We start from the raw sequence: 26,388 nt of genomic DNA, 5'->3' as shown, positions 1-26,388 counted from the left end.
TTAAAGGTATGTCAATCACCAAGTACACATATGAATTCAATAACAATTAGTCTACCTATGAGGTAGTTCTCCTTATAATTCAACATCATTAATTTGTGTCTCATATGCTATCTTTGAATGTTTAGTGTATTTATTCTAAAGATAGAGTGGGAGAAAAATGAGGACACAACACACAAGATAAAGATCAAATTGTGTTGTTGTGTATATGAAGATCTACGCAAGAGAGAATGATTTGAATAAAGGTATATCTATTTACATAGTATGCCGAATAGATGAGATCTATGGTCTCAAGTTAGTTCTATATGACTAAATAGACCAAGTGTAATAATCATAAGAGTATATTCTCAAGATAACTACACGAGGAGACCAAAAGAAGTTTTGGAATAAAATGACTAATGTAAAGTCTTAACAAGTTTTTGACTAAGTTTATGAAACATTTGACCAATAGTTTCAACCATGAGATTTACTTAAGAGCCTAAATGAATCAAAGTAACATACTGGTTATGATCGAGTTGCAAAATTGATATACCGATATCTTCAATGGCCAAAGTTTTAACCACGCAAATGTCATTGCTTAACCTCCCTATGAAATGGTTAAACCTCCTTCCAAAAGGGTAATTGTGAAGGACGTATTCTAGATATTGTTTATATTTGAATAATGACATTACTACACATCATTATGACATGAGTGTGTTGGGGATTTAAAATCCCTTTCCGTAAGGTTGAGATAAGACCACTTCAAAATAGGTATTTTGAAAGGATATGATGGGAACATATATGGTTTTATCCTAGTAACTTGGCAAAGCAATTTATATTTAAATTCTTGAATAAAAATTTCGATTGAGAAGTCAATTTCGAAATGTGTTGAATTGAGTGGGAGTTAAGAAAATCTCATGTGAAGACATGGAATTTAGTGGGAGCTATCATCCTTGAATGTTTAAAACTCATCACTCATTAAAGAATGACGAGCAAATACCTTCTTTCATAAAGAAGCTTTTGAGTTTTCAATTCTGGATGAAAATGGACAATGATGAATCCAATTACATCAAGAGATGTTGGATTAGTATTAAGAGATACACATCATATTAACATTCACATAGGTTATTCATGTAGATGAAGATGGAATTACCATTAGCAGTCATGGTCGTTCATTGAACCTATGAACGGTTGATCTCATGATTATTAGTAACTAATGTTTCCGCCATTAGAATAATCATATACATGTCCAATTATGAATCATATGCATAAGAGCATGATGATTGATTGGTAAGCCATAATAGAAACGTCATGAATTCTCGAGTAGAATCCGATGAGCGATTTCGATGATTGACGGAATGTTCCATTGTGTGTCAAGAGGTTGCACATATTGTAGAAAATCCGAGCACATATGAGGATTTATGAGAATCCCAAATCTTTCAAGCCCAGAAAGAGAAATAAGAAGTTTTGGAAAGATGCTTGGTTGAATAAGAGGTTATTCAAAAACAATCTTTCCTAGTAAATCTAGGACTTGTGAGAAGTGCTAAGCTAAATAATCTTGTCAATTGTTACAAGATTCTACAAAACATATACCTAGTGCATTGTGTGTGGATGGAATACTTGATCGGTACAAGTTGTATTATTCATCGCAAATTCGTTCGTTATGAGATTATCGATAAGAAAGTTCTTTCAAGTTAAAGAACCAAAACCAAGGTCGAGAACCTTGATGTGTACTTGGTAAGATTCATGCTATGAGAGAGAACATGAATGTGAAGGAAAATGCAAGTGTAAGAAGTTTGAACACATGGACACATGGGATGTTAAACTTCTATTGCAATCAATAAGTGTTTACACTTATGATAAACATCACAAGGTTGTAATATGATATTGACTACCCGAGTGTGATGTCGACATTTGTCGTTTGAGTTATTATTAACTCACCTTGTACTTTGTTGTATCCAAACGGGTTGTAGAGACAATTGAACCCCGTTAAAGTGAACACGGATTAACATTGTATTTGCCCATAGTTACTTGTACGAGGTGACGTCTCGAAGTGACTAGAGTGTGATGCGATTGATGGCAAGTTCAAGTGCCATAGAGTCATGTGAGATGACTAATCGATCACATAGGCAGACTGTTAGGAACATTTTGTCGGGCCTAATGACCGCTTATAGAGTTCTGGCAAATTTTGTTGGGAAATGTGTCCTCAACAATAGTGCGATCACATGATTTAAATATCATTATTAAATCTCATTTTAAGAATACATGTGGGATGTAATATTTTACTGTCAACTGGTCAACATATATCGGTAATGATTGGCTGACTAGAGTTTGACATTACTGTCGTGGGACGGTGGTGATCAGTTGACCCCCTAGGTCATACCTATAGGGCAATATTCTTAATTGATCATTTAATTAATCGTATAATGTTACGAGTTAATTAAATTACCTGAAAAATTGACGGACGATTTTGGAAGTAAAATTTACGTATCAAATTGAAATATGATTAAATGAGATTTGGTCTGAGTAATCGAATTGTATCATTACTCGGATGAAATTATTGTTTAAAGAAACGAATGGATTTGAATGAATTATTATAAATGCGAATTATAAACGGTAAAATATTTTGGTACAAGTAATTATGAATTACTAAGTCGATTTTTGTATATGACGTATTTTTATTAATACGTTGATTTTTATATGATAAAAATACATAACAAATTTATGTCACATATGACATGTGACATATTGACAATTGACAAAAATAAAAATGGATTCCATTTTATCCATTTGGACCGAAATATTGGAGTTAATTAACATATTCTTATAATGTTAATTAGTGTAGTGGAAGATGTAATCATTCTTTTTACACTAGGCATGCATACCTAGTGCTTCTTGTGGAAGAGCACCTAGCCCATGCATTGGCCTTCCTCTTCCTCCCAACCGGTTTTCATCTAGAAAAGAACAAGGGTTCTTTTTCTTATTTTATCATCATTTACCATATGTATGTGATGGGTGATAATATTATTCATTCACTTCACAAAATTATTTTTCTAGTGAGATAAAAATAATTCTCTTCCTCTCCTCTTCTCCTACCCGGTTTTAGGAGCCAAAACCAAACAATTTTTGGTTCAATTTTTCACAAGATTAAGATTATACTAGCTCAAATAATATTAATTAGATTAAGAGTTAGCTTTGGGTATTATTCCTAAGGAGAGATCCTATACTTGGATCTTATTCTTCCATTAAAGGAAAGCTCAAGAACAAAAGAAAAGGAGATTTCTTTTGTGCCCATTTGAACCGAAATTTCAATGTAAGGATATTATTTCTTCCTTATTTGCTTTATTGTTTGCATGCATAAGACCTTTATTAATTTTATGACAAATTAGTTTTAACATATATGAGTATGTTAGTATGTATATAGATCTACATTTCTTTCAATTGGTATCAGAGCCACGGTTGTTTGCATGCAAATCGGTTAAAAGTTTTTCCGAGTTATAAGAATAACAAATAAAACTTGTAAAATTTGTGTTATTATGATATATCACGAAATTAATTCATGCATGTTAATATTTCTGGTCCTAAAATGTTTTAGGATATTTTGGTTAATTTTACGGATTTTTATTGTTCATATTATACAATAATGGCATTTAAATATGATTTTATGAGTAAAAATGTCATTTTTGGTCTAAAATTAGCTATACTTCGAATTTTCCATTGATTTTTTGATATGTTGTCATATATATTATTTTGAGATAACCTGTAAATTTTCATAATTTTTGGACTTGTTATGCTCGAAAAATGAATTTTTCATTATTAAATTCGGATTTAAGTGAAAAATAGGTTAATATGAGTTAAATTTCGAATCTTGTCATAGAAAATTAATATGTTGTCACATGCAATTTTACAAGATGTGTGTAAAATAATTGGCTATAAAGAAGTCTTTTTGCATGATTTATGGATTTTTGAAGAAAAATAGCATAAATAGTGACATTATTAGTGAAAAATTAATAAAACATAATCTATGACTTAGGAAAATAGTCTAATGTTGCATTTTATTATATTTTTCAGATCTAAAATTGAAAAGTTAATGAAAATAATTTTTCCCATGTTTTTATGATTATTTTAGTTAAAACCGATAAACCGCAACATTGTTTTTCCGGAAAAATTTCGAAATTTTTAACCTATGTTTTTGAACATTATGAGTGTCATGGTATTTTTCCAGAATGTTCATGAGTTTAAATTTCAAATTTCAAATTTATTTGAAATTTTGTGATTTATTTGAAGTTTATAGCTTATTTTTGTAATTTTTGGTCCATTTATGAACGATTTTATAAAATATGGGTTAATTATGGTCAAATTATTTGTGAAGACTATATTTTGAGTCCTAAGAGGTTAGGGTAATTAACTTATGCATAAATATGAATTTATGTAATTTTTGTGATTATAAAATGTTGAAATCACGCAAATCCGTAAAAACCGAGTAATATACGATATTGGCTAATTAAAGGCGATTTAGCATAAAATTGGCCATGTTCATACATATTATAATGCTGCATTTTCTTTATGATTGTCATAATTTTAATTTATGTAATTTTTGAATTATGTAATTTTACTTAGTATGGCCTTAGATTTTAATTGGTATTTCCCGAAATGTATGGGAATATCGATTCGGTTGTAATTTTATTGTGATCTCGTATCACCGTTTTCTAATTTAATAGATTTATTTTAGTTACAAATGTATAATAGGAAATTATGTAATTTATTATGTAATTTAAATTCATCTCGGAGTTCCCAAAGACGGATTTCTTCAAGAATGGCGATACATAAAGACGGTGTTACCTCGAGATGCGTGTCACAACCGAAGTTCAAGGGACCAATGGAGTTGGTTTCCGAATTGTAATAGTTAAATAGTTTTTCTATTTTAGGAAAGGCCATACTAGAATTTATTTACTTTTATGCGTGCATTTTATTTTATGTCACATGCATTGCTAAATCGCCATAACTAAACATGCATTGTCTTTTTATCGAGTTTATCGACCGTGTCAATTAGAATTATCGTAGTTCACCGCTTTAGTTCACTTAAAACGTGATAGATAATAAATTGACATGACCTCTCGCTAAAACAAAACAATTGAGACATAGCCTTACCAAATAGTAGAAACCATGAAAACCTATTTCGCGAGGGAGTGCACTCGGCCCTACCGAGGTACAAACCTTGTTACGTAGGGGAAGTGGGTGATGAGTGTTAATCCACCGAGTTCATGTTAATGAGGGTTTCATCGGCCATACCGTGCCCAAGTTGATGTGGATTTGGATCATGGACACATTTATTCGAAATTTGGATTGAGCTCAACGGAAGTATTCGCGACCGTAGTTACATGTGTTCCGGGCTATAGATAATTATTAGAGTAATTTTATCGACCAAGAGTTCTAAAAGTAGAATCGATTAAAACGTTAATCCACCGAGTTATATTGATAAAGGTTTCATCGGCCATACCGTGCCTAAGTCGATATGAATTTGGGTCTTGGAATCATTTATCATAGTTGGGTAGAGGTCACTATGTAAATGCTATACTTGTTTTTCAAGTATTAATAAAACGATAAATGTTTTGTTTTCATTATTCCGTTATCACATTGTTCTATTTCCTTACCACAATTCATATACGATATCATTTCGATTTTGATAACGAATCTCCATTAAAACATCGTAACTAAAGACAAAATTTGAATTTGCTTCTAAAACCTCAAACGAACCATTGCTAAGGATCTCTTGTAAAGAGTATAGATTGTTTTTGATTAACACATCTACTTACAATGGATTGTTTTTCATGTACTTAAATGAATTAAGTACATTAAAGCGATAAATTGTTTTGGTAATTAGTTTTGCCAAGAATTCGTATTTGACCAAAATAACGCAACCACTTCAATGAAAGTTTTAAGACTAAAACGAACGAATGAAGAGTAATCTTCATGGATTCAATTTTGCTTCTCAAAGCAAAGACTCATTGAAATGAGTGGGAGCATTCTCTTAAACCGTTAAGATGAGGACGAGGTTCAAGAAGTAAAGATTATAATGGAATTGATACAAGGTAATGTTAAAGGTAAAGTTGTTGAGAATGACGATACTAAACCTATCAATCCCAACCGATAAAGTTTCCATTGTCTTAAATGTTGGACACGAGAAAGGAAACTACCCCAAATTATTGAAGAATCAACAAGTTAGTTGTGGGACATCTAATGGGACCTTCTTCTTTAAAAGTGTTTATTTGATTAAACATAAATTTTGCTAGTGCCACTTCGTCAATGTTAGCAACCAGTGGAGGTTTTCATCATTGTATTCGACATATAAGATGATTAGAATATGACGACTAGCAACAATAATGTTGAGAGATAGAGTAATTGTGTACTCAATCTAGTTTTTAGATTTAAAGTTGTACTTAATTGTGACTATTAAGTGCATAAACTCTAAATAAGAATATAAACTTGTTAAGATACAAAAGCGGTTTCCACTTTTGTGACCCTATACACCACGATTTGATGCATGGCCAGCCCATTATCAAGGTGATTATATTCTAAACCAAACTAGAATGATATATCATGTAGATGATGTAAGATTTAAACTGGTAACCCAAGATTAAACCTTAAATTTTGGAATGATGAACGCAAAGAGTTATCGAGTACTCTTGAAACCATTAGATTGTTAATGGTATATGCGTATCTTGTATTCAAAGCAAGATGTCTCGTGCCTTTTGGTTGAAAAGGAGATCGAGGTTGTAAATCATCGATCCAAAATAGGTTGATCATTATCTTTTACCAACGATTTAAGTTGACACTAATATGTTCACTTAATAAGGTAAATAGAGAAATCATTGAAGAATTTCAAAGAGGTCAAGGAATCACGATTTAGTCGTGATAGGGATTATCAAAGTGAAAACTTTGATATAAGCCAAATGAATTGTGATATAGTATCACAAATTAATCTCTCTTAACACGCATTATGGGATAATGTATGATTGGATAAGAATTCAAACGCTATTCGATAAGGTTTGGACTTCGATCAAGTTACTTTGAGTTACTTGATCCTTTTGGGGATTTTATCATTTTTTTCTAAATTATTTTTCCACTAAATCGAATCATATGAGATATGAAATGGTAAGGGTACCATGTTTGTAAGTTTTCACAAGAAACAAATGCTCATTTTTCCCTCTTCAATTATCACGAGTACGACGGGTTTGCGGCTCGTGAAGCTGTCTTTCTAAAATACAAGTTTATTTTTAGAAGACAGAGTGGGAGAAATTATTCAAGAGCCACAAAGAATGCCACAAAGAATGTTATGTCGCAAGAGAAACTAGTCTTTCTTGGCTACATGAGACGTTTTGTGTAAGACGTTGTTTCTTCAAAACCTAGGAGGTTAAAATTCGTCACTTGTTAAAAATGATGAATTCATGCTACTTTTAAGAAAGTAAAGAGCTTATAACTTACAAAAGAAATTAGTTGATTCAAGTTGATTACTTCTGGAAAGTAATCGACAAAGGACTTACATAATAGTGTTTAAGTCACAACTCAATACAAGGCTTAGAGCCATGAAAATTCGAAATAAAAGGCTTGATTAGTGACAAAGGGTTTTGCACTAATAAAGAGATATTTCATAGCAAGATTAGTAGCAAAGGGTTTTGCACTAATTGAAATGCTTAAGTCTATTTGGATCTTCTTAGGGATTGTGTTTCATTATGAGGTTATGAAATACACAACAAGTGAATCTAAAACCCACTTCTTCAATAGAAGCAATGTATTCAATACATATCATAAGTTTTATAGATTCTTGCAATCCTAAGATAATGTGAAACTTAAGAGAGGATCTTAAGTAGGACATCAATGAGTTGGAATCAACATTTTGATCATGAGATAAAACATTTCTCGATAAGTCGAGAAGTTGTGTTTATACATGAAGTTTAGTGGGAGTTACGGAAATTTTAATTAGTCCGATATGTGGATGACATATTGATCATTGAGAATGATTTAAGACTTTTGGAGTATTATAATACATCTTGAATATCCGGATTTATGAAGATAAATCCACATGATATTAGCGTCAGTAAGAAGTCTTAAGTTGATAAGATTCATGACTAGTTCAATTAAATTGAACATATTTGATTGATTCCATTTGCTTCATTTTTGCCGGATCAATTAAATGAGTAATGATGTATAACACTTCATATACTTTGAGTATGATGAATTGTTTTCAAAATCAAATTTAAGTAATATTTACCAAGTAAGCCATAAAGATTACCCTTAAGTGCTTGCAGAAGCATTAAGGAAGTAAAGCAAAGTGTTTATGATGAAATTTTGTGTAAGGGTGTTACACAAGTGACAATTGACAATTGAGATTGCGCATGGTTTCCGACAAAACCATAATCAAAACACATTAGGATGGTTAAGATACCATTGTGGCAATGTTAATTAAGAAGTAGATTTTCTAGAATCGTTCTAGGCAATAAAGAACAATGAGAGATATTTATAACGGAAATTGAGTACACTTGCGATCATGAGATGCGCAAGAAAGATGAGTCCTGCACACTGTGAAAACAGTGGGAGCTATTCTTAGGCTAGAGGGCCTATGTCGTGATTGGATCTCGACACGTACTCAGGAAGTTTTGTAATGCAAATGTATACATTACAAAGGAAAACGAGTATGTAGTAAGGTTGAGTAAGGTACAAGAAGTTGATAAAACCTACTAACCAAAGCCTTCTCAAAGGCTAAACATGATGAGTCATGTCATTTCAATTGAATTGAAATGAACAACTACGTACAAGATCAAATTAGATTATAGAATATGAAATAGTAATCAGGCATTGACTATTCATATGTGATAATCACATTTGTCGTTCGAGTTTTACTTTACAACTCTTTTATTATACTTTGCTACATCCAAACGGGTTGTAGAGACAATTGAACCCCGTTAAAGTGAACACGGATTAGCATTGTATTCGCCCATAGTCATTTGTATGAGGTGACGTCTCGAAGTGACTAGAGTGTGATGCGATTGATGGCAAGTTCAAGTGTCATACAGTCATGTGAGATGACTAGTCGATCACATAGGCAGATTGTTAGGAACACCTTGTCGGGCCTTATGACCGCTTATAGAGTTCTGACAATTTATATAGCCTGGTCGTGGCGAGAGCTACTATAGTATTCTAATGAGTCGATTCTTTTGACTAAAGACTATTCACCTAAGATGGCACAGTTTCAGATTAACTTTGATTTGTGTTACTACGACCTTCGTAAATGGGGTCAAATGGGCATATTTTGGGTTATGATGGCTGTGGCTAGTCGAAGGGAATAAGTGCGATAGGAATTGTCCACCCCTTGTCGGGGTTAAAACAATATCTCAGGGCCACTCGAGGAGTAATGAATCGGAAATACGTGGCCACGCTCGGAAGGTATCTATGATAGATAAATCCGGTCAATCGATTATTCTCCGGATCGAGGAAACCACTCTCGATATGATCACTTGCAAGTACGACCGAAAGACACCTTGCATTGAGTGGGAGATAGTAAGAGGACAAGAGAATTGGTGACGCACACTTGTCGAGGACAAGTGGGAGATTGTGGGAAAATGTGTCCTCAACAATAGTGCGATCACATGATTTAAATATCATTATTAAATCTCATTTTAAGAATACATGTGGGATGTAATATTTCATCGTCAACTGGTGGTCAACATATATCGGTAATGATTGGTGACTAGAGTTTGACATTACTGTCGTGGGACGGTGGTGATCAGTTGACCCCCTAGGTCATACCTATCGGGCAATACTCTTAATTGATCATTTAATTAATCGTATAATGTTACGAGTTAATTAAATTACCTGAAAAATTGACGGACGATTTTGGAAGTAAAATTTACGTATCAAATTGAAATATGATTAAATGAGATACGGTCTGAGTAATCGAATTGTATCATTACTCGGATGAAATTATTGTTTAAAGAAACGATTGGATTTGAATGAATTATTATAAATGCGATTTATAAACGGTAAAATATTTTGGTACAAGTAATTATGAATTACTAAGTCGATTTTTGTATATGACGTATTTTTATTAATACGTTGATTTTTATATTATAAAAATACATAACAAATTTATGTCACATATGACATGTGAAATATTGACAATTGACAAAAATAAAAATGGATTCCATTTTATCCATTTGGACCGAAATATTGGACTTAATTAACATATTCTTATAATGTTAATTAGTGTAGTGGAAGATATAATCATTCTTTTTACACTAGGCATGCATACCTAGTGCTTCTTGTGGAAGAGCACCTAGCCCATGCATTGGCCTTCCTCTTCCTCCCAACCGGTTTTCATCTAGAAAAGAACAAGGGTTCTTTTTCTTATTTTATCATCATTTACCACATGTATGTGATGGGTGATAATATTATTCATTCACTTCACAAAATTATTTTTCTAGTGAGATAAAAATAATTCTCTTCCTCTCCTCTTCTCCTACCCGGTTTTAGGAGCCAAAACGAAACAATTTTTGGTTCAATTTTTCACAAGATTAATATTATACTAGCTCAAATAATATTAATTAGATTAAGAGTTAGCTTTGGGTATTATTCCTAAGGAGAGATCCTATACTTGGATCTTGTTCTTCCATTAAAGGAAAGCTCAAGAACAAAAGAGAAGGAGATTTCTTTTGTGCCCATTTGAACCGAAATTTCAATGTAAGGATATTATTTCTTCCTTATTTGCTTTATTGTTTGCATGCATAAGACCTTTATTAATTTTATGACAAATTAGTTTTAACATATATGAGTATGTTAGTATGTATATAGATCTACATTTCTTTCAAATTTATATAGCCTGGTCGTGGCGAGAGCTACTATAGTATTCGAATGAGTCGATTCTTTTGACTAAAGACTATTCGCCTAAGATAGCACAGTTTCAGATTAACTTTGATTTGTGTTACTACGACTTTCGTAAATGGGGTCAAATGGGCATATTTTGGGTTATGATGGCTGTGGCTAGTCGAAGGGAATGAGTGCGATAGGAATTGTCCACCCCTAGTCAGGGTTATAAAAATATCTCAGGGCCACTCGAGGAGTAATGAACTGGAAATGCGTGGCCACGCTCGGAAAGTATCTATGATAGATAAGTCCGGTCAAACAGTTATTCTCCAGATCGAGGAAACCACTCTCGATATGATCACTTGCAAGTACGACCTGAAAGACACCTTGCATTGAGTGGGAGATAGTAATAGGACAAGAGAATTGGTGACGCACACTTGTCGAGGACAAGTGGGAGATTGTTCGAATATGTGTCCTCCGACAATAATGCGATCACGACTGTTGATTATGATGATCACATGTTTAAATCTCATTATATAGAATACAATTGGGAAGTAATTTTGTTACTGTCAACTGGTCAACATATATCGGTAATGATTGGTCGACTAGAGTTTGACATTCTTGTCGTGTGACGGTGGTGATCGATTGACCCCTAGGTCATACCTATAGGGCAACACTCTTAATTGATTATTTAATTAATCGTATAATGTTGCAAGTTAATTAAATTACTTGAAAATTGACGGACGATTTTGGAAGTAAAATTTACGTATCATATTGAAATGTGATTAAATAAGATACGGTCTGAGTAATTGAATTGTATCATTACTCGGATGAAATAATTGTTTAATGTAACAATTAAATTTGAATGAATTGTTATAAATACAATCAGTTGTAATTTATAATTGGTAAAATTTTTGGCACAAGTAATTATGAAATTACTAAGTCGATTTTTGTATGTAACGTATTTTTATTAATACGTTGATTTTTAATATGATAAAAATACATAACAAGTTTATGTGACATGTGACATGTAACATATTGACAATTGACAAAATTAATATGGAATCCATATTAACTAAAAGTGCCGAAAATTGGAGGAGTTTTAAGCTAATTAATTGTTTAATTAGTAGCTAAACATAATGATTGTTTTGCTTTAGTAGCCATGCAACCCTACTACTCCTTGTGAAGACAAATGTGGGCATGCATTGGCTCCCCTTAACCTCTCCTCTTACACGGTTTTGGGAAGAAAAACCCATCATTGTTTTTCCTATAATTTTTACCTAATAATATACTAAGAGTAGTGGATTATTATTCATTCAACTCATCATCCAAAATATAAGTTCTAGTGAGAAGAAAAATCCTCCTTCCTTCTCTCATAAAAACCGAAATATTCAAGTGTTAAATAATATTTTGGTTTAATTTTCTACCTTATTAATATTATACTAGTACTTATAATATTAATTTGTATTAAGAGATAGCCTTGGGTATAAAGCTTGGGGAGAGATCCTATACTTGGATCTTTGTTCTTCCATAAGGAAAAGCTCAAGAACAAAAGAGAAAGGTGATCTCTCTTGTGCCCATTAAACCGAAATTATCAAAGTAAGGACATGATTTCTCCTCTATTTTATTATTGTTTGCATGCATAAAATCCACATTTAATTTTATGACAAATTAATTTCGTCATATAAGAGTATGTTAGTATGTATATGAATCTACATTTCTTTCACAACATACAACTACCCTTCATGCTGATCAGATTGCAGGCTACGTTAGGTAACACCTTATCTTTTGATTATGTTGAAGCTAAAATTCTCCTCATTGCAGGAATTTCAGCCATCAGAAATCAGAATGACAATCTGGAGCCATTGCCACGCAACTCCGGTAATCAGTAACCCTAGAGGACATATCTCTATAGGAGTGTCGTCACGGAGGTAATATTTGTGGAACTATTCCGCCTGTCCCTAACCCTCTTGCAGGATCAGGAAGCCTGGTCGACAGCCAGGAGAGAGGTAAAATATCAATACGAACAGGGCAACCTGGACCACCTGCTATCACGTGGGGCCAAGGTCCAGTAAATTATGCTCCACGAATCAGGTTCTACCCTCTACACTTCCTATTTGTCCTAGAACAATATACGTGATAACAGGTGGATCAAAACTGTGCGACCTAACATACTAAGCAGCAAAAAAGGCATGACACAGAAACATAAAAAAAGATCTCCTAAAGTCCTCCTGCAGAGTCAGCCACGGGAATATGCCACCTGTCACATTCGACGAGGTTCAGAGTATACAGGAACAAGACCAAATATAGCCAGCAGGCTGGACCAGCAAAGGCAAAAATAATCAGAATGTTGACTCCGCTAACTCTAAGCAACTGTCACCCTCATAGGGTCGGCAACCAGCAGTAATCGGTTTGTACAACGAGTATCCTAGCCAGGCTAGAACTCGAGAAACATCACAAAAATAAAACAAAGCAAAACAGAGAGGGCCAAGCCCCGAAATTGACAAACAAAAGTCCGAACAAGAACTAGCTCTGGCTCGGGGAAATCAGCAGCCTCAACAACATTTTAGGGGAGCTGACCTCATCAGCATCCAGAATCAGGTCCCCAGCACGCTGAGATCTAGCAGAATAAGGAAGTCTCAACCAGCTGCCTCCTCTCAAATTCAGGAAGCAGGAGGAGTCAGAATCGAAAATCTAGGAAGCAAGAAGTAGGAAGCGGGATGCAGGAGGGAGCTGTGTCAAAAATTGAAGAGGCAGGAAGCAGTCAGCAGACACCAGAACGACAACCTGGATTAGTTGTCGCAGCAACCCTTTCAGCCAGCGACCCAAGCATCCCGAATCTAGCAGCAGCTTGGACAGGGAGCATCACCTAGGAGCTAGAAGCGAAAGGGGGCAGATGCAAGTTATTTTACGGCATACTTGGGAGGCACCAAAAGTTTGATTGGGCAGAGAAGCACGAAAGACATTCACGACACTGAAACACTATCAGAGCGCGCCACCTCTGATGTCCAAACCAGGACCAAGAGAATCTTGGTCCCCATACCTATCAGTGGCTGAGAAAATAGCCAATGTCATGCTGGAAGCCGGAATATTACTTCATTAAGTCTCTACATCCTGCAGAGACCAGGTACACACCACTTGGAAAACTGGTTCTTTCACATGTTGTAGCTTTCTATAAATTGCGTTCGTATTTTTAGTCTTGTAATGTCCATGTGCTAACTGACTACCCCCTGAAAGCCATTATGAGTAAACCATAGATATCAGGAGGGATGACCCATTGAACGACACATCTAAGTTCTTACAACATGAAATCGAACCTCGGACGACCATTAAGTCACAAACCGTGGTAGACTCTGTACCTACTTTAGTCCAGCACCTCGGACCTAGGTGGATAAAAGCACCCCTAACCTAAAAGGGAGACATGGGACCTATAGTTGGACGTAGCGCACTAGTAGGGCCACTAATATAAAGGGAACAGGAATAGGCCTGGTACCTACGAGGGAAGCAGGACAGGTACCTGAGAAAGCCAGGCACCTGATCGTCCAAGCATGCAGCAGCCCTGAAAGTCAGACGCTTCAAAGTCTGACACTTGAAAGTCTGGACACCTGAAAGTCTGGACACCTGAAAGTCAGACACCTGAAAGTCTGGCGCCTGACAATATGACATCTGAAAAAGTCGGGCACCTGAAAAGATCAGAAACCAGGCAGGTCCCTGGTCGGTAACCAGAACCTTGTTGCAGACCCCCTCACAACCCTGGGGGAAGCACTCAACCCAGGTATCTTATCAACCATACTCATCATTTTATATGCTACAATTAGCGGTAAGCAAAAGAAAGAAGATTCATTTTCATGGCACATACGCTGCTCCTAAGGTAGCTCATCAATTCGTGATCTAATTACAATATTTATATTTTGTATAACTACTGCCTTGAGCGTCGGAGGGTTGTTGGCTATGCCATTCGCCAGCCCTAGCAGAAATATTTCTTGCAGGACCGTCGTTAAATTCTCCTACCAGCAGAAGTGGTCACACGGGCTCCAGAACCTGCCACTCTTCCCCCAGATCAAATGGAGCGTCCTCCTGCGAAATGCAGGGCGCAGAACGCAAAGAGCAGAATGCTGCCTACAACAAACTTGCTGCCTGCAGAAACGGCCTTCTTGCATGCAGATCAGGCCACCCACCCAAGAGACAAAGTCGCTCCGCCAAAGCAAACTTTGCACTGCAGAAATGACCTTCTTGCGTGCGATTAGGTCACCCGGCCCAACAGGGACGGAGTCGCTCGCGGCGAGCTTGCGGATCACCTTGCTTGCAGGATCCTCCGCCTCCTATGAGTATCAAATCGCTCTGCCAGCAGGATCCTAGTAACAGGTGTCTGGTCCTCAACAAGATCCCAATTTCTAGCGTCTGATCCCCAACATCTGCCCGACATCTGGCAGTACATTAAAGTTCCTAGCACCCTGAATATACAGGAGACAGGCAGCAACCAGAATGCTGCAGAACACATTCTTACATCAGCTTCCCAAAACGAAAAATCACAGCAATACATGCTGCCATCAGCCAGGTCCCCTGAGAACGAGAACATGAAATAATAAATGACAAACAGAAGTGCATGTCCTCCACATCCAAGCTGTGAAAACCATGCAGGGGGCAAAGAATACATATCCCGCAGGATAGCCAGAAACAAGCAGTCCAATGAAAATACTGACTCACTATTGAAACAAAAGCTGAGAGAAACTGGGGGCAGAAACTCAAAGAACAGTTCAAACACCCTTCAGCCTGGTGTTCGGAGGAGAGGCAGTAATACCACCAGAGGTTCTAGTTTCCACCCACAGGTTTGAATGTATGAAAGGGGAATAAAACCAAGTGGAGATGACCTGGCAAAACAAATCAGCTAAGGACAGTACATTTACCTTGAAGGTGTACAACCACCTAAACAGGCTTACAAGCCCTTGAAGGTGTACAACCACCTAAACAGGCATACAAGCCCTTGAAGATGTACAACCACCTACACAGGCATAGCGCCCCAGCATGCATGCGAAAAGAAGCCCTTGAAGGTGTACAACCATCTAAACAGGCATACAAGCCCTTGAAGGTGTACAACCACCTAAACAGGCATACAAGCCCTTGAAGGTGTACAACCACCTAGACAGGCATAAGAAGCGCAGGGATTTCTGAGTAACCAGAATCCTGCAACGTTCCATTGGTCCTAGAATGACGATAAACTTGCCTAAGATACGCCACTGTTGGCTTTAAACATGATGAACACACCTTGCGTCATGACCAAGGTTAAGTAGTCAGAATGCGGCATATGCCTAAATCAGCCATTGGGCCGACACGGCAGCTAGCTAAGTCTAAATCAACCTTCTCAGGTTGAGACGACAGGTCTAAATCAACCTCTCAGGTTCACACGGCCACCTCTATCCAGAACGCGGCATATGTCTAAATCAGCCCCTTTGGTTGACACGATAGCTAGCTAGGTCTAAATCAGCCCCTTGGGTTGACGCGGCCACCTCCAGTCTAAATCTGCTCCTTGGGCAGACACGACAAGCAATGTATTTGAAAATACTTACCAAGACTTGCATCTTACAAAGTCAAGTCCCCAAAACATTTCAACAGTCCTAGAACGACGATAAACTTACCCAAGGTATCACCTACATAACAAGTGCACAATAAACTTGTGCCAACTACCAGATTCACCCTTGGTGACCAGATAACATGATGGTAAGGGTAGGTGGAAACTATTCCTCCTGAGCAGCTATCAGCAAGATTGCAGTGTCAGGCATTTGCTCCCCAGCATCTGCCAGCAGGATCCTAGCATCAGCCACCTGGTCCCTAGTGTCAGGCATCTGCTCTCTGACATCCGCCAGCAAGATTCCAGCGCCAGCAGTCTGGTTCCTAACGCCAACCGTCTGGTTCCCAGCATCAGCCGTCTGGTCAACCGTCGGGTCTCCAGAGTCTGCTGTCTGGTCAGCCGTCTGGTCTCCAGAGCCAGCCCTCTGGTCAGCCGTCTGGTCCCCAACGCCAGCCGTCAGGTTCCCAGCATTAGTCGTCTGGTCCCCAGCGTCAGCCAGCAGGATCCCAATGACAGCCATCCGGTTCCTAGCGTCTGCCATCTGATTCCCAGTGGCAACCAACAATGTCCGCCTTCAGGAACCCAGCGTCCATCATCAGAATCCTGGCATCCACTAAGTTGAGTTGAGCATCCTTCAGCAGAAATCCGCCTGAAATCCGCTTGCTGGCATAATGTGCTAGCAGAAATCTACAAGTCGACATCTTCAAAACATCAACTTGCAGATTAGTAGAGTTAAGGAATGACAGAAATCAGTCTGCCAGAACAAACGAAGTATGGTTCAGTAGAAACGAGTAGATCAGGCACCAGAATTATGGGTACAGAACAGGGATGCAGAATTATCTCAAATGAATCTACCAGGAGTCATACCTAGTAGGCTAACAGCAGCTTGCTCCATCGCAGTCTCATCAGTCTGTCCTAGCAGGAGTTCCGTAGTCTATCCTAGCAGAGTTTCAGCAGTCTGCTCCAGTACAATTCCAGCAGAGTTCTAGCATCCTTCTCTAGCAGAGTTTCAGTGCCATCATCCAGCAGAATGGCAGCATCTTGTTCCAACAAACTCTCAGTGGTTGAATCCAGAAGCATAGCAGCTGTTTGTTCCAGTAGCAGAATGACAATAGCAGGCAGAATTTGAAGAGTCAATTTCCCTCCTCAACGAAGCTGAGAATCGAAATTGGGGGCAAACTGTTTGGGCCAAAATTCACTATTTGGCCTAATGTACGTGGCACGAGACGAGTGGGTAATTAATTAAGCAAATGAACCCATGTCATACATGGGGGAGTCGGGCCCTTGGACCGAAAGGAGAGAAATACGGATAGAAGAACAAAGACAGCTACCACCCATGAAACTACTTGTTTGGGCCAAATTCTGCATATTGGCCTAATAGGAAGCTAGCCCATCAAGACTCGCTGAGCATATTGGGCCGAGTAGATTAGCGATAATAAGTGGCCCGTGAACAAGAAGAACACCGCGTGCTGTGGAGTCGTCATGGAGAATTCAGGGACATCAGGGAGAATAGAATACAAGGTCGCAATTATGGAAAGAAGTATGGTAGGACAAATATTACTTGTCATAAAAGAAGTAGGAAACAACTAGGGTTCCTACCCTATAAATAGACAAGGAGACAAGAGGAGAGGGGGGATCCATCTTCATGGTCAGAAGACGGCGTACACAACAATAGATGCAACCAAATAAACCTACGTATTCAACGTACAATATAACGGACGTACAATGCCATATAACCATCCATAGCCATCCATCACCATGGATGACCCCATACATCATCATCTATGTTATATGTCCATGCCGCATGACAAACCAGCCAAGAGCATATTCCCTCTCATATGACCATGCACCCATGACTATTCCATGTCATATAAACATGGCCAACACCAATCATAACCTTGTTTCCTACAAGTACACCTTCAACCATGTCAAACTCCCAAACAGTAGTTAATGATCAATCTGTGCACCGTTTATCCTTATCGTCTGTCCCGTACACGGGTCAAATTGACTATTCGTCAACGGATCTGAACTTATTGTATATTGTAGCTGAACCCGGATTATTACATAGTGGACTATTGGCGGGATACCGACTCCCCCGCGGTTGTTTCCCACACCGGGTTTTCCGCGTCACCAAAACCTCTTGTGTCATTATTTCCTTATTTCGTCCTTTACTTCATTTACATCATTATTTCGTCATAAGTCACATATAATTTAACCCCCCGATACGAGGCTAAAAAGAGTAGATCACTTTAACCCCCCCTAACGAGATAGAATATCGTGTTTTGACAGTTTTTTACCAAAACAATTATTATCATTCAATCAATACAAATTCTACAAAGACATGGATATCCAATGAAAATCTGCAAAAATTAAAGTCCCTTTCAATTATATTCAGTAAATTGTCAACCTGGGGAAGAACTGTAAGCGTGCATTAGGTGGATTTAGTAAAATGGTCGGATATAAGCATTATTAAGCTACCTGCTTCATTATGACCTACCTGCTTCCAACACTTTCTGCATCAAGCTTAAAAAGATTGTTGAATGATGCCATGTTTCTTGTGTCGGTACTACAGTTGAGCTGCAATATTGTAGTTTTATAGACATAGTATATCAATCAATTAGTATGTCTTATAAAAATAACAAGTTTCAATGATGTATGATGATGTTGTGAGAAAAGGGGGATATGGAACTTCTACCATTGCTATTGCTTCATACTGCTATGTCTTTTCAATTTAGAACAATTGAATAATGCGTGTTCGAGTCCCATAATCCTGATTAATTAGCTGCTGTTGTAGAAACCCTGTCAAACAAAACATTGCACCGAAGCCGAATCCACTACCAAATTGGTTGACATCAGGCATGAGAAGAATGGGAAAAAACCAACTATTGCATAATACCTAAACAAGGTGACTTTCCTAATGTCTATAAGATTAGCTTTCTGCTTGTGCACAAGTCTCTCTATCTTGACTTAATTCTGAAGTCTTCCCTTAGTAAATGTGAGTAAAGAAGTTCATTCCATGTGTCCGGAACTCCTGGAAGACACCAATGGCTGCAGTCTTCTACAGCAGGCTGTGGAGCAATTGGTTCGCGATGTATAGATGGATGACCGTCACTTCTCAACTCTGACAGGTACGTAATGTTCAAAAATTTCGCTTTCATTCTTACCGTTTCCATTTCCTGGACAAATTCTGAAATATATTGGTTGAACGGTGGATCCGCTTGCAGCTTTGTTTTGTTATTCTCAGGTGATATACTATTTCTACAGGTACCTCCTGTATTCCAGGTTCCATTTCTGCATATTTGCAAACAAATATCGTTTCAAGTCATACACATATTAGAATTTTGTCAATTGTAAAACTTAATAGTTAATCATAACTAGCTTGCCTGAAATGAACTGGAGAATAGCTTCGGAAGAAAATGTGACTTTTTTGAGGATCTAACTTTAGTTTTGCCCATGACTTCAGTGTCTTTATCGACCTTTCGAATGCCTCCATGTAGTGCATTGTCACATTTACCGTCCGGCCTTCCTGAAAGTAAATGCCCCTGAAAATAATAATTTCTCCTTAATACTAATTTAATACCAGCAAATTTGCGATTGGTACGTTTCTATATTCTCTTGGAAGAGAAATAGGTAACCTTAGCTTGCTCCTATTTTTCTTGTGGAGTTGGGATTGATCATGTTACATCTGAGGCATTGTTTTGAGGGTACAATAGGATTAGGTATAAATCAGCCAACGGACTACATTTATATGACGGTGTCGATTAATGCACGGAAGAAAGGTAATTAAGGAAAACAACTACTCCGTATTATGGCAACTGTAGACTAAACTATGGTGTTTTGCAGGAGATTTAAACCCTAATGGTCTAAGATTTTTTTGACAATCATGATTCTGTTAACGTCTCTGAATTATTTGCCTTTCATTTTGCAGTAGCCAGGCAGTGTGGTGGCGAACACGCTTGTTCTATATTTTGTACTGTTTTGTTACATTTCCTTGTTACAGTTCAGGTTCCTTTGGTTGAGAACCTGTTACTTGTTGGACTTATTGCAGATCTTTATCCTTTTCCCTTAATAAAACTCGACAGTAAAAATAAAATAAAATAAAATAAGGTAGTCGAGGAGGGAAGAAGGGGTGCTTACGCTCCAATGGTTTTGTCATCATTCCACCAGTGACCTGCATTGAAGACTAAGACATCAGCTCCTAACCATTTCTCTGAGTACCAATGCAGCCTGTCAAGCTTGAGGGCACCTCGTACTTGTCCGGGGGATTTGGGTGGTGCACGACCTACACGTACAAGGAAGGGGACCCGGTAGTATTCAATGCTGAGATTAAAGTCTTTGAAAATGATGGAGAAGTAGCCTTTATGCCTGGTTATAGGCACCCCATTTGCTTCATATATCGATGACTGATTTGATACACCTTTCGTTAGCATGCAAAGTAGAGATTCCCATTGGTTTCGACCTATTGAATCTCCAGCGAACACTATCCTTCCGTTCCTGCTCCGCTCCAGAAAATCACTTGCATTGAATCTAGGAGGTACATGATAGTTTTACACCCCTTTTAAGTATAAATAAAATAGCCAAAAAGATGCAGTTAGCACTCAACATGCATATTGGTGACAAAGATATTTGATGAGCTCCTATTTCTACATATGTTTGGCATCATTTGGAGCTCATTTGGTAGCATTTGGTAACGGTTTTTGACAATTCTAGCGTTATTTGACCAATTCCGAGTGCTGTATCATTTAGCAAGATTTTCTAGTGAAGAATGAAGTGCCAAAAGACCAAGAGAAGCATCAAAGGAAGGGTGAAGAACAAGCATTGAAGAAACATCATGAAGAATCCTTCCAAGGATCAAGCAAGCAACGATTGAAAAACGCACCCCAGCAGCTTTCTCGCACGGTGCGAGTTTCCTGCACCCATTTCTCGCACCGTGCGAGTTTTCTGGGTTTATGCCGTTTTGTTTTACGGGCTTCTCCCATGTTAAGCCCACGGATATTAGGTTATGTTAGACTATATATATTTTTTTTCCTCTAGGTTAAGACATCTTATACTTACTTTAATTAATCAAGTTGTAATTTTGGGAACTATTCATCTTTTTGATTGGGTTTAGATCTACTATGGAGAACTAATCTCCTCTTTTTAGTCTGACTCAAAGGTGTAATCTTTGGTTGTAATACTCCTCAATCTTTCCTTAATTTTTATTATCATTGTTAATCCTTTGTGTTTATTGTTTGAATTTGGAAACCTTGTTTACATTGAGTAATTAAGTGTGATTTCCTTGTTGCTTAATTAATCAAGTTCCTTAATTTATTGTTGTTGGGATTATTAAGTGTGATTTCCTTGTAATCTCATCTTTGCAACACCTTGTTATTATGCTAATGAATGTGATTTCTTCTTGGCTTAATTATCAAGTAAAAGATTAGCTTGTAATTAAGCATTAATCGTGTTTTCATTGTGTCTAATTACCCTTATTGAAACTCTAATGCTTTTATCTTCTTATTAATTTAAACAATGTATGTGATTTCTACTTGGTAGGATTGATAAGTTGGGTTAATTGATTAAGTGTGATTTCCTTGTCATTTAACCATTATTAGGGAGATTTAGGAGAGTAATCTTCACAATAAGGTGATAATATATAATTAAAGGATTGATTTTGTGGTTTTACCAACTAAAGTGCCTCACTTTATTGAGTCGGATTAAGTTTTCCTTAAACTTGATAAATTTTCATCTTAGACCTTGTTTGTTTGATTACTTGCTAGACACTCTTGTTTGAATTTCCTTTTGTTGTCTTTGAAAACCAAACCAAAAAAACCTCCTTTTTACATACTTGTTGTTAATTTGTCACAATTGTTCTAGTTGCTCTTTTAAATTCACCATTGCAAAACCCCTTCTCTTGGGTTCGATCCCATTGCTTGCTACTTTACTAGTTTAGAATTAGTATTAATTAGTACGTATTGTGGTATATAAATTGTTAATTTGGCCGTCTTTTATTGCGACGTTTTAGGCGTGTCAATATTCTACATAGGGCCATGTACAATTCATGACTTTGGGAGTTCACTCTCCAATCATGTTTTAACATTCCGAGTCATTCTCTCTATTTAGTACGTTTAGTAAATCCGTCCATGGCAGAGTGCAATGTATCTCCACTTAATAGAAAACTTATGTATTTGTGCGATGGGAATAAATATGCACATATTCATTCATATTTATGTTCGTAAGAAAGGGTAGTGATTTTAGAACGTGTACCTCGGAAGTTGACATCCATGAGGCTGCCATCGCCACTGGCGAAAGCTCTGATTTGCACGTCCATTTTGACGGCATTGGAAGCCAAGGTCGAGAAACGGGCAGCTTTCGTTGTAACTATGAATAGTGTGGCCCTCGTCCCATACCCATTCTCCATACGAATAGTCACAATTTTGTTGGGAATCCTCAACCCCTTTTTGTTGATGATAATTGTCCGTCAGAAATTTGATGGCAAGAAGAGATTGTGGATCAAAAGGATTTAGAACAGAAGAGAATGAAAAAAGGATGACAAGAAAAAGAATGCATGAAAAAGCATAAACATGTTTTTTCTTGATTGTAATCGGAATAGGAGGGGAAAAGGAGTTGAATGTTTGTAGGGTTTGTAGATCCATTACATGAGGAAAGAGCAAACTAAAATATTCGAGTTATGGAGAAGAAATAAAAAAATCTGAAGTTAATTTTCTTACACATATTATAAAGAAAAAAGTGAGAATGGTTCCACGAAAAAAGTGAGAAATACATTTTCATTCCGATCATTTCTTTATCTATTTCATTTATGAGAGTCTCACTGTCTCAGTTATTTGTTGAACTTTCTATATTAAAAATATTTTTGAAGGTTAGTTTGTTCATCCACATAACCTATTGTCCACTTATCGCTCAACAACAACACCCTCAAATGGTTTCCTCCCATCTCCTTGATTTTGTGCCAAAATCAAAGGTAGACAAATGATCGGGACGGAGGGAGTAACTAAAATGATTAATAGTTATGAAATTTTGTTGAGACTTAAACTGCCATTGTAATACTTCATTGAACAGAAGACGTTATTCGGGTGGGGTACCCCCTTGAATAGGTTCATTGATAGGCTTAAATGACTAATGTTTAAAGGGATTGATGTTGGAAAATAGGGGCTTTTTATGCCTTGAGTATTTTTTCATTTGTCCCACATTGGTAGTGAAAGGCTTGTTTCTTGTGTTTATATATCAAACCTTCTCATACCATATCACTAGTGGGTCATGGGAGGCTTTTGTGGAAGCCTTGCGAGGTGCTTAATTCAGCTCGCACACGCGCACGCGCGCGTGCCCGTGCCCGAGCCCGGCCCGGCCCGGATTCAGAATTCGGGATTCGGGATTCGGGATGCTCCTTAATCTCCGCTTTGACTGCTGTAATGGTGGAACCGTTTTTGGCTCCTCAGCTCCTCTATTTTCTGTATAAATAGAGCAGCTCTTCACTCCAGAAAATACACACATCTCATTTCTATCTTCCTCTCTTCTCTTCTATAATTTTTCTGGGTAAAGATAAATTCTGTCGTTCCAATGCTCTCAGTCTCGAGTGGGCGTGCCTGAGTGCAGTAGTGTAAATCCTTGGGGAACTACCGGTCATCTGCTGATCGCCACCACGGTCGTACCGGAAATATAGTTTTCAAGGCAGTGGCTCTCTTACCACGTCACTACAAAACTGGTTATCTCTTCTCTTTTTCATTGTTACTGCAATTTTATTCCAACAATTTGAAAACTATGTTATTGTTGCTGTAACAATGTTGATCATGTCTAAGAATGCTTCTGATTTGTCAAAAGTCGAACCCTTAGATGGTCAGAACTATAAACGTTGGTCTCAAAAGTTACTGATGTTTTTTTAGCAATATGAAATTGATTACGTTTTATTTTCTGACCCTCCTGCTGCTGTCACCGAAATCGCTGCGTCGTCTGTTGAGACAACCCCTCCTGTAATTTCTGCTGTTAAGTCAAATGAAGAGGCTATTAAAAAACATGATAAGAATAATAAAACAGTTAGGTTTCACCTCCTTAATCTTATGACTAATACCCTATTTGACTTGTGTATGGTTCATAAATCTGCTAAAACCATATGGGAATTACTTGAGAAAAAATATGGGGCTGATGATGCGGGTAAAAAGAAGTATGTCGTTGGGAAATGGCTGGGGTTCCAGATGGTTGAGAAATTCAAGGGTAAGGGTAAGGCCAAGGTTGGTCAGGGGAAGAACCAGGGTCCTGCTAAGAAAAATGGTCCAGGGAAGCATACCAAACCAGTGGCGAAGATTCAGAAACCAAAGGGCCAAATTGTTTGCTATGTCTGTGGAAAAGCTGGTCACAAAGCCTACCAATGCTCCGAAAAGAAATCTGCTGAAGCGAATCGTGATCGATGACATCATTCTGCTTTGTGGTTGTGGAAGCTAATGTGGTGGGTAATGTTCTTGAATGGGTCTTGGACACTGGCGCTTCTAGACACCTCTGTGCTGATAAGAGGTTATTTGCTGAGTTCGAGGAGGTAGCTGATGGGGAATGCGTTTTCATGGGTAACTCTTCATCCGCTCCGATCAAAGGCAAAGGCAAGATCTTTCTCAAACTCACCTCGGGGAAAACACTTGCTCTAAATAATGTTTTGTAAGTACCCTCGTTACGTCGAAACCTTGTGTCTGGTGCCTTATTAAACAAAGCTGGGTTGAAACTTGTTTTTGATGCTGACAAGGTGGTAATGTCGCGTAATGGGGAATTTGTGGGCAAGGGTTATCTTTCTGGGGGTCTTTTTGTATTGAACACTGATTCAGTTTCTAATAATATTGCTTCTACTTCTGCTTATATCGCTGAGTCTATTGATGTTTGGCATGGTAGATTAGGTCATGTGAATGTTGACTATATTAAAAAACTTAGAACTATGAGTTTAATTCCAAGTTTGACGAGTCAAGAATTCTCTAAATGTGCTAGCTGTGTTGAGGCTAAATTCACAAAGAAACCTAATAAACCAGTTACCACTAGGAAAACGAGTCTTCTTGAGTTAATTCACACCGACCTAGCTGACTTCAAAAATGTTGCAAGTAGAGGTGGTAAAAATTATTATGTCACTTTTATAGACGACTGTTCAAGGTACACCCGTGTTTATTTGCTTAAAACAAAAGATGAAGCAGAACATTCGTTTATAAGTTTTAAGAATGAGGTCGAAAACCAACTTGATAGAAAAATCAAAAGGGTAAGGTCTGACAGAGGAGGCGAGTATAAATCAAACTATTTAGCCGAGTTTTGTGAGAAAAACGGTCTAATACATGAGACTAGTCCACCGTACTTACCTCAATCCAATGGAGTAGCTGAACGAAAAAATAGAACTTTGAAAGAAATGATGAATGCTATGCTTTTAAGTTCGCCTTTACGAGGATATGTGGGGGAAGCAATTCTATCGGCTTGTCATATTCTTAACCGTGTACCTCATAAGAAGTTAGACAAGACACCCTACGAGATATGGAAAGGCTATCCTCCTAACCTGAGCTTCCTAAGGGTATGGGGGTGTTTAGCTAAAGTGGGTTTACCTGACTTTAGAAGACCTACAGTTGGACCTAAAACCTATGATTGTGTTTTTATAGGTTATGCTCAAAATAGTTCTGCATATAGATTCATGTCTTTGAGTGACGTTCTATTTCGAAGCTAGAGATCTTTGTGTTTTTTGAGCATGTTTTTCCATTACTGAGAAGAATGTTGATTCATCTCCTAGTTTGCCTGTTACATCTGTTGATATCTCTTCACATGCTAGTAGTAGCACTTCTATTGATCATGTTCTTTGAACCTAGAAGGACTAAGAGATCTAGATGTCCTAAAAACTTTGGACCGATTTTGTTCAACATTCTTTGTCTGAACATGGTTACACTTTGTTTGTGCTAGTGATGAGTTTGTTTCACCTTTTTAATAGAAGATGACCCAAAAACCTATAGTGAGGCAATGAAATCCATTGATGC

The 26,388-nt window shown here is 37.4% G+C and overlaps 1 protein-coding gene across 1 annotated transcript; it reads right to left on the bottom strand.

Moving 5' to 3' along the window:
- Positions 1-18,977: 18,977 nt before the first annotated feature.
- LOC141590905 (protein trichome birefringence-like 8) lies at positions 18,978-23,098 on the bottom strand. Its single transcript, XM_074411450.1, has 4 exons — positions 22,652-23,098; positions 20,543-20,932; positions 19,789-19,947; positions 18,978-19,696 (listed from the first exon to the last, which is right to left on the bottom strand). Exons 1-4 carry the CDS (start codon positions 23,038-23,040, stop codon positions 19,363-19,365), a joined length of 1,272 nt encoding a protein of 423 aa, XP_074267551.1. The 5' UTR covers positions 23,041-23,098; the 3' UTR covers positions 18,978-19,362.
- Between the last annotated feature and the right edge of the window lie 3,290 nt (positions 23,099-26,388).

The sequence above is a fragment of the Silene latifolia genome, chromosome 1 (genome assembly GCF_048544455.1).
Source record: "Silene latifolia isolate original U9 population chromosome 1, ASM4854445v1, whole genome shotgun sequence".
NCBI classification, from domain to species: domain Eukaryota; kingdom Viridiplantae; phylum Streptophyta; class Magnoliopsida; order Caryophyllales; family Caryophyllaceae; genus Silene; species Silene latifolia.
This window is presented reverse-complemented; position numbering and strand designations above follow the sequence as displayed.

Excerpts from the sequence above, each read along its gene's own strand:
- LOC141590905 (XM_074411450.1), bottom strand. The coding sequence starts at position 23,040 with ATGGATCTACAAACCCTACAAACATTCAACTCCTTTTCCCCTCCTATT. Across the intron at positions 20,933-22,651 it reads CATGGATGTCAACTTCCGAG|ATTCAATGCAAGTGATTTTC; the intron begins GTACACGTTCTA and ends TGTACCTCCTAG. Across the intron at positions 19,697-19,788 it reads TATTCTCCAGTTCATTTCAG|AAATGGAACCTGGAATACAG; the intron begins GCAAGCTAGTTA and ends GCAAATATGCAG.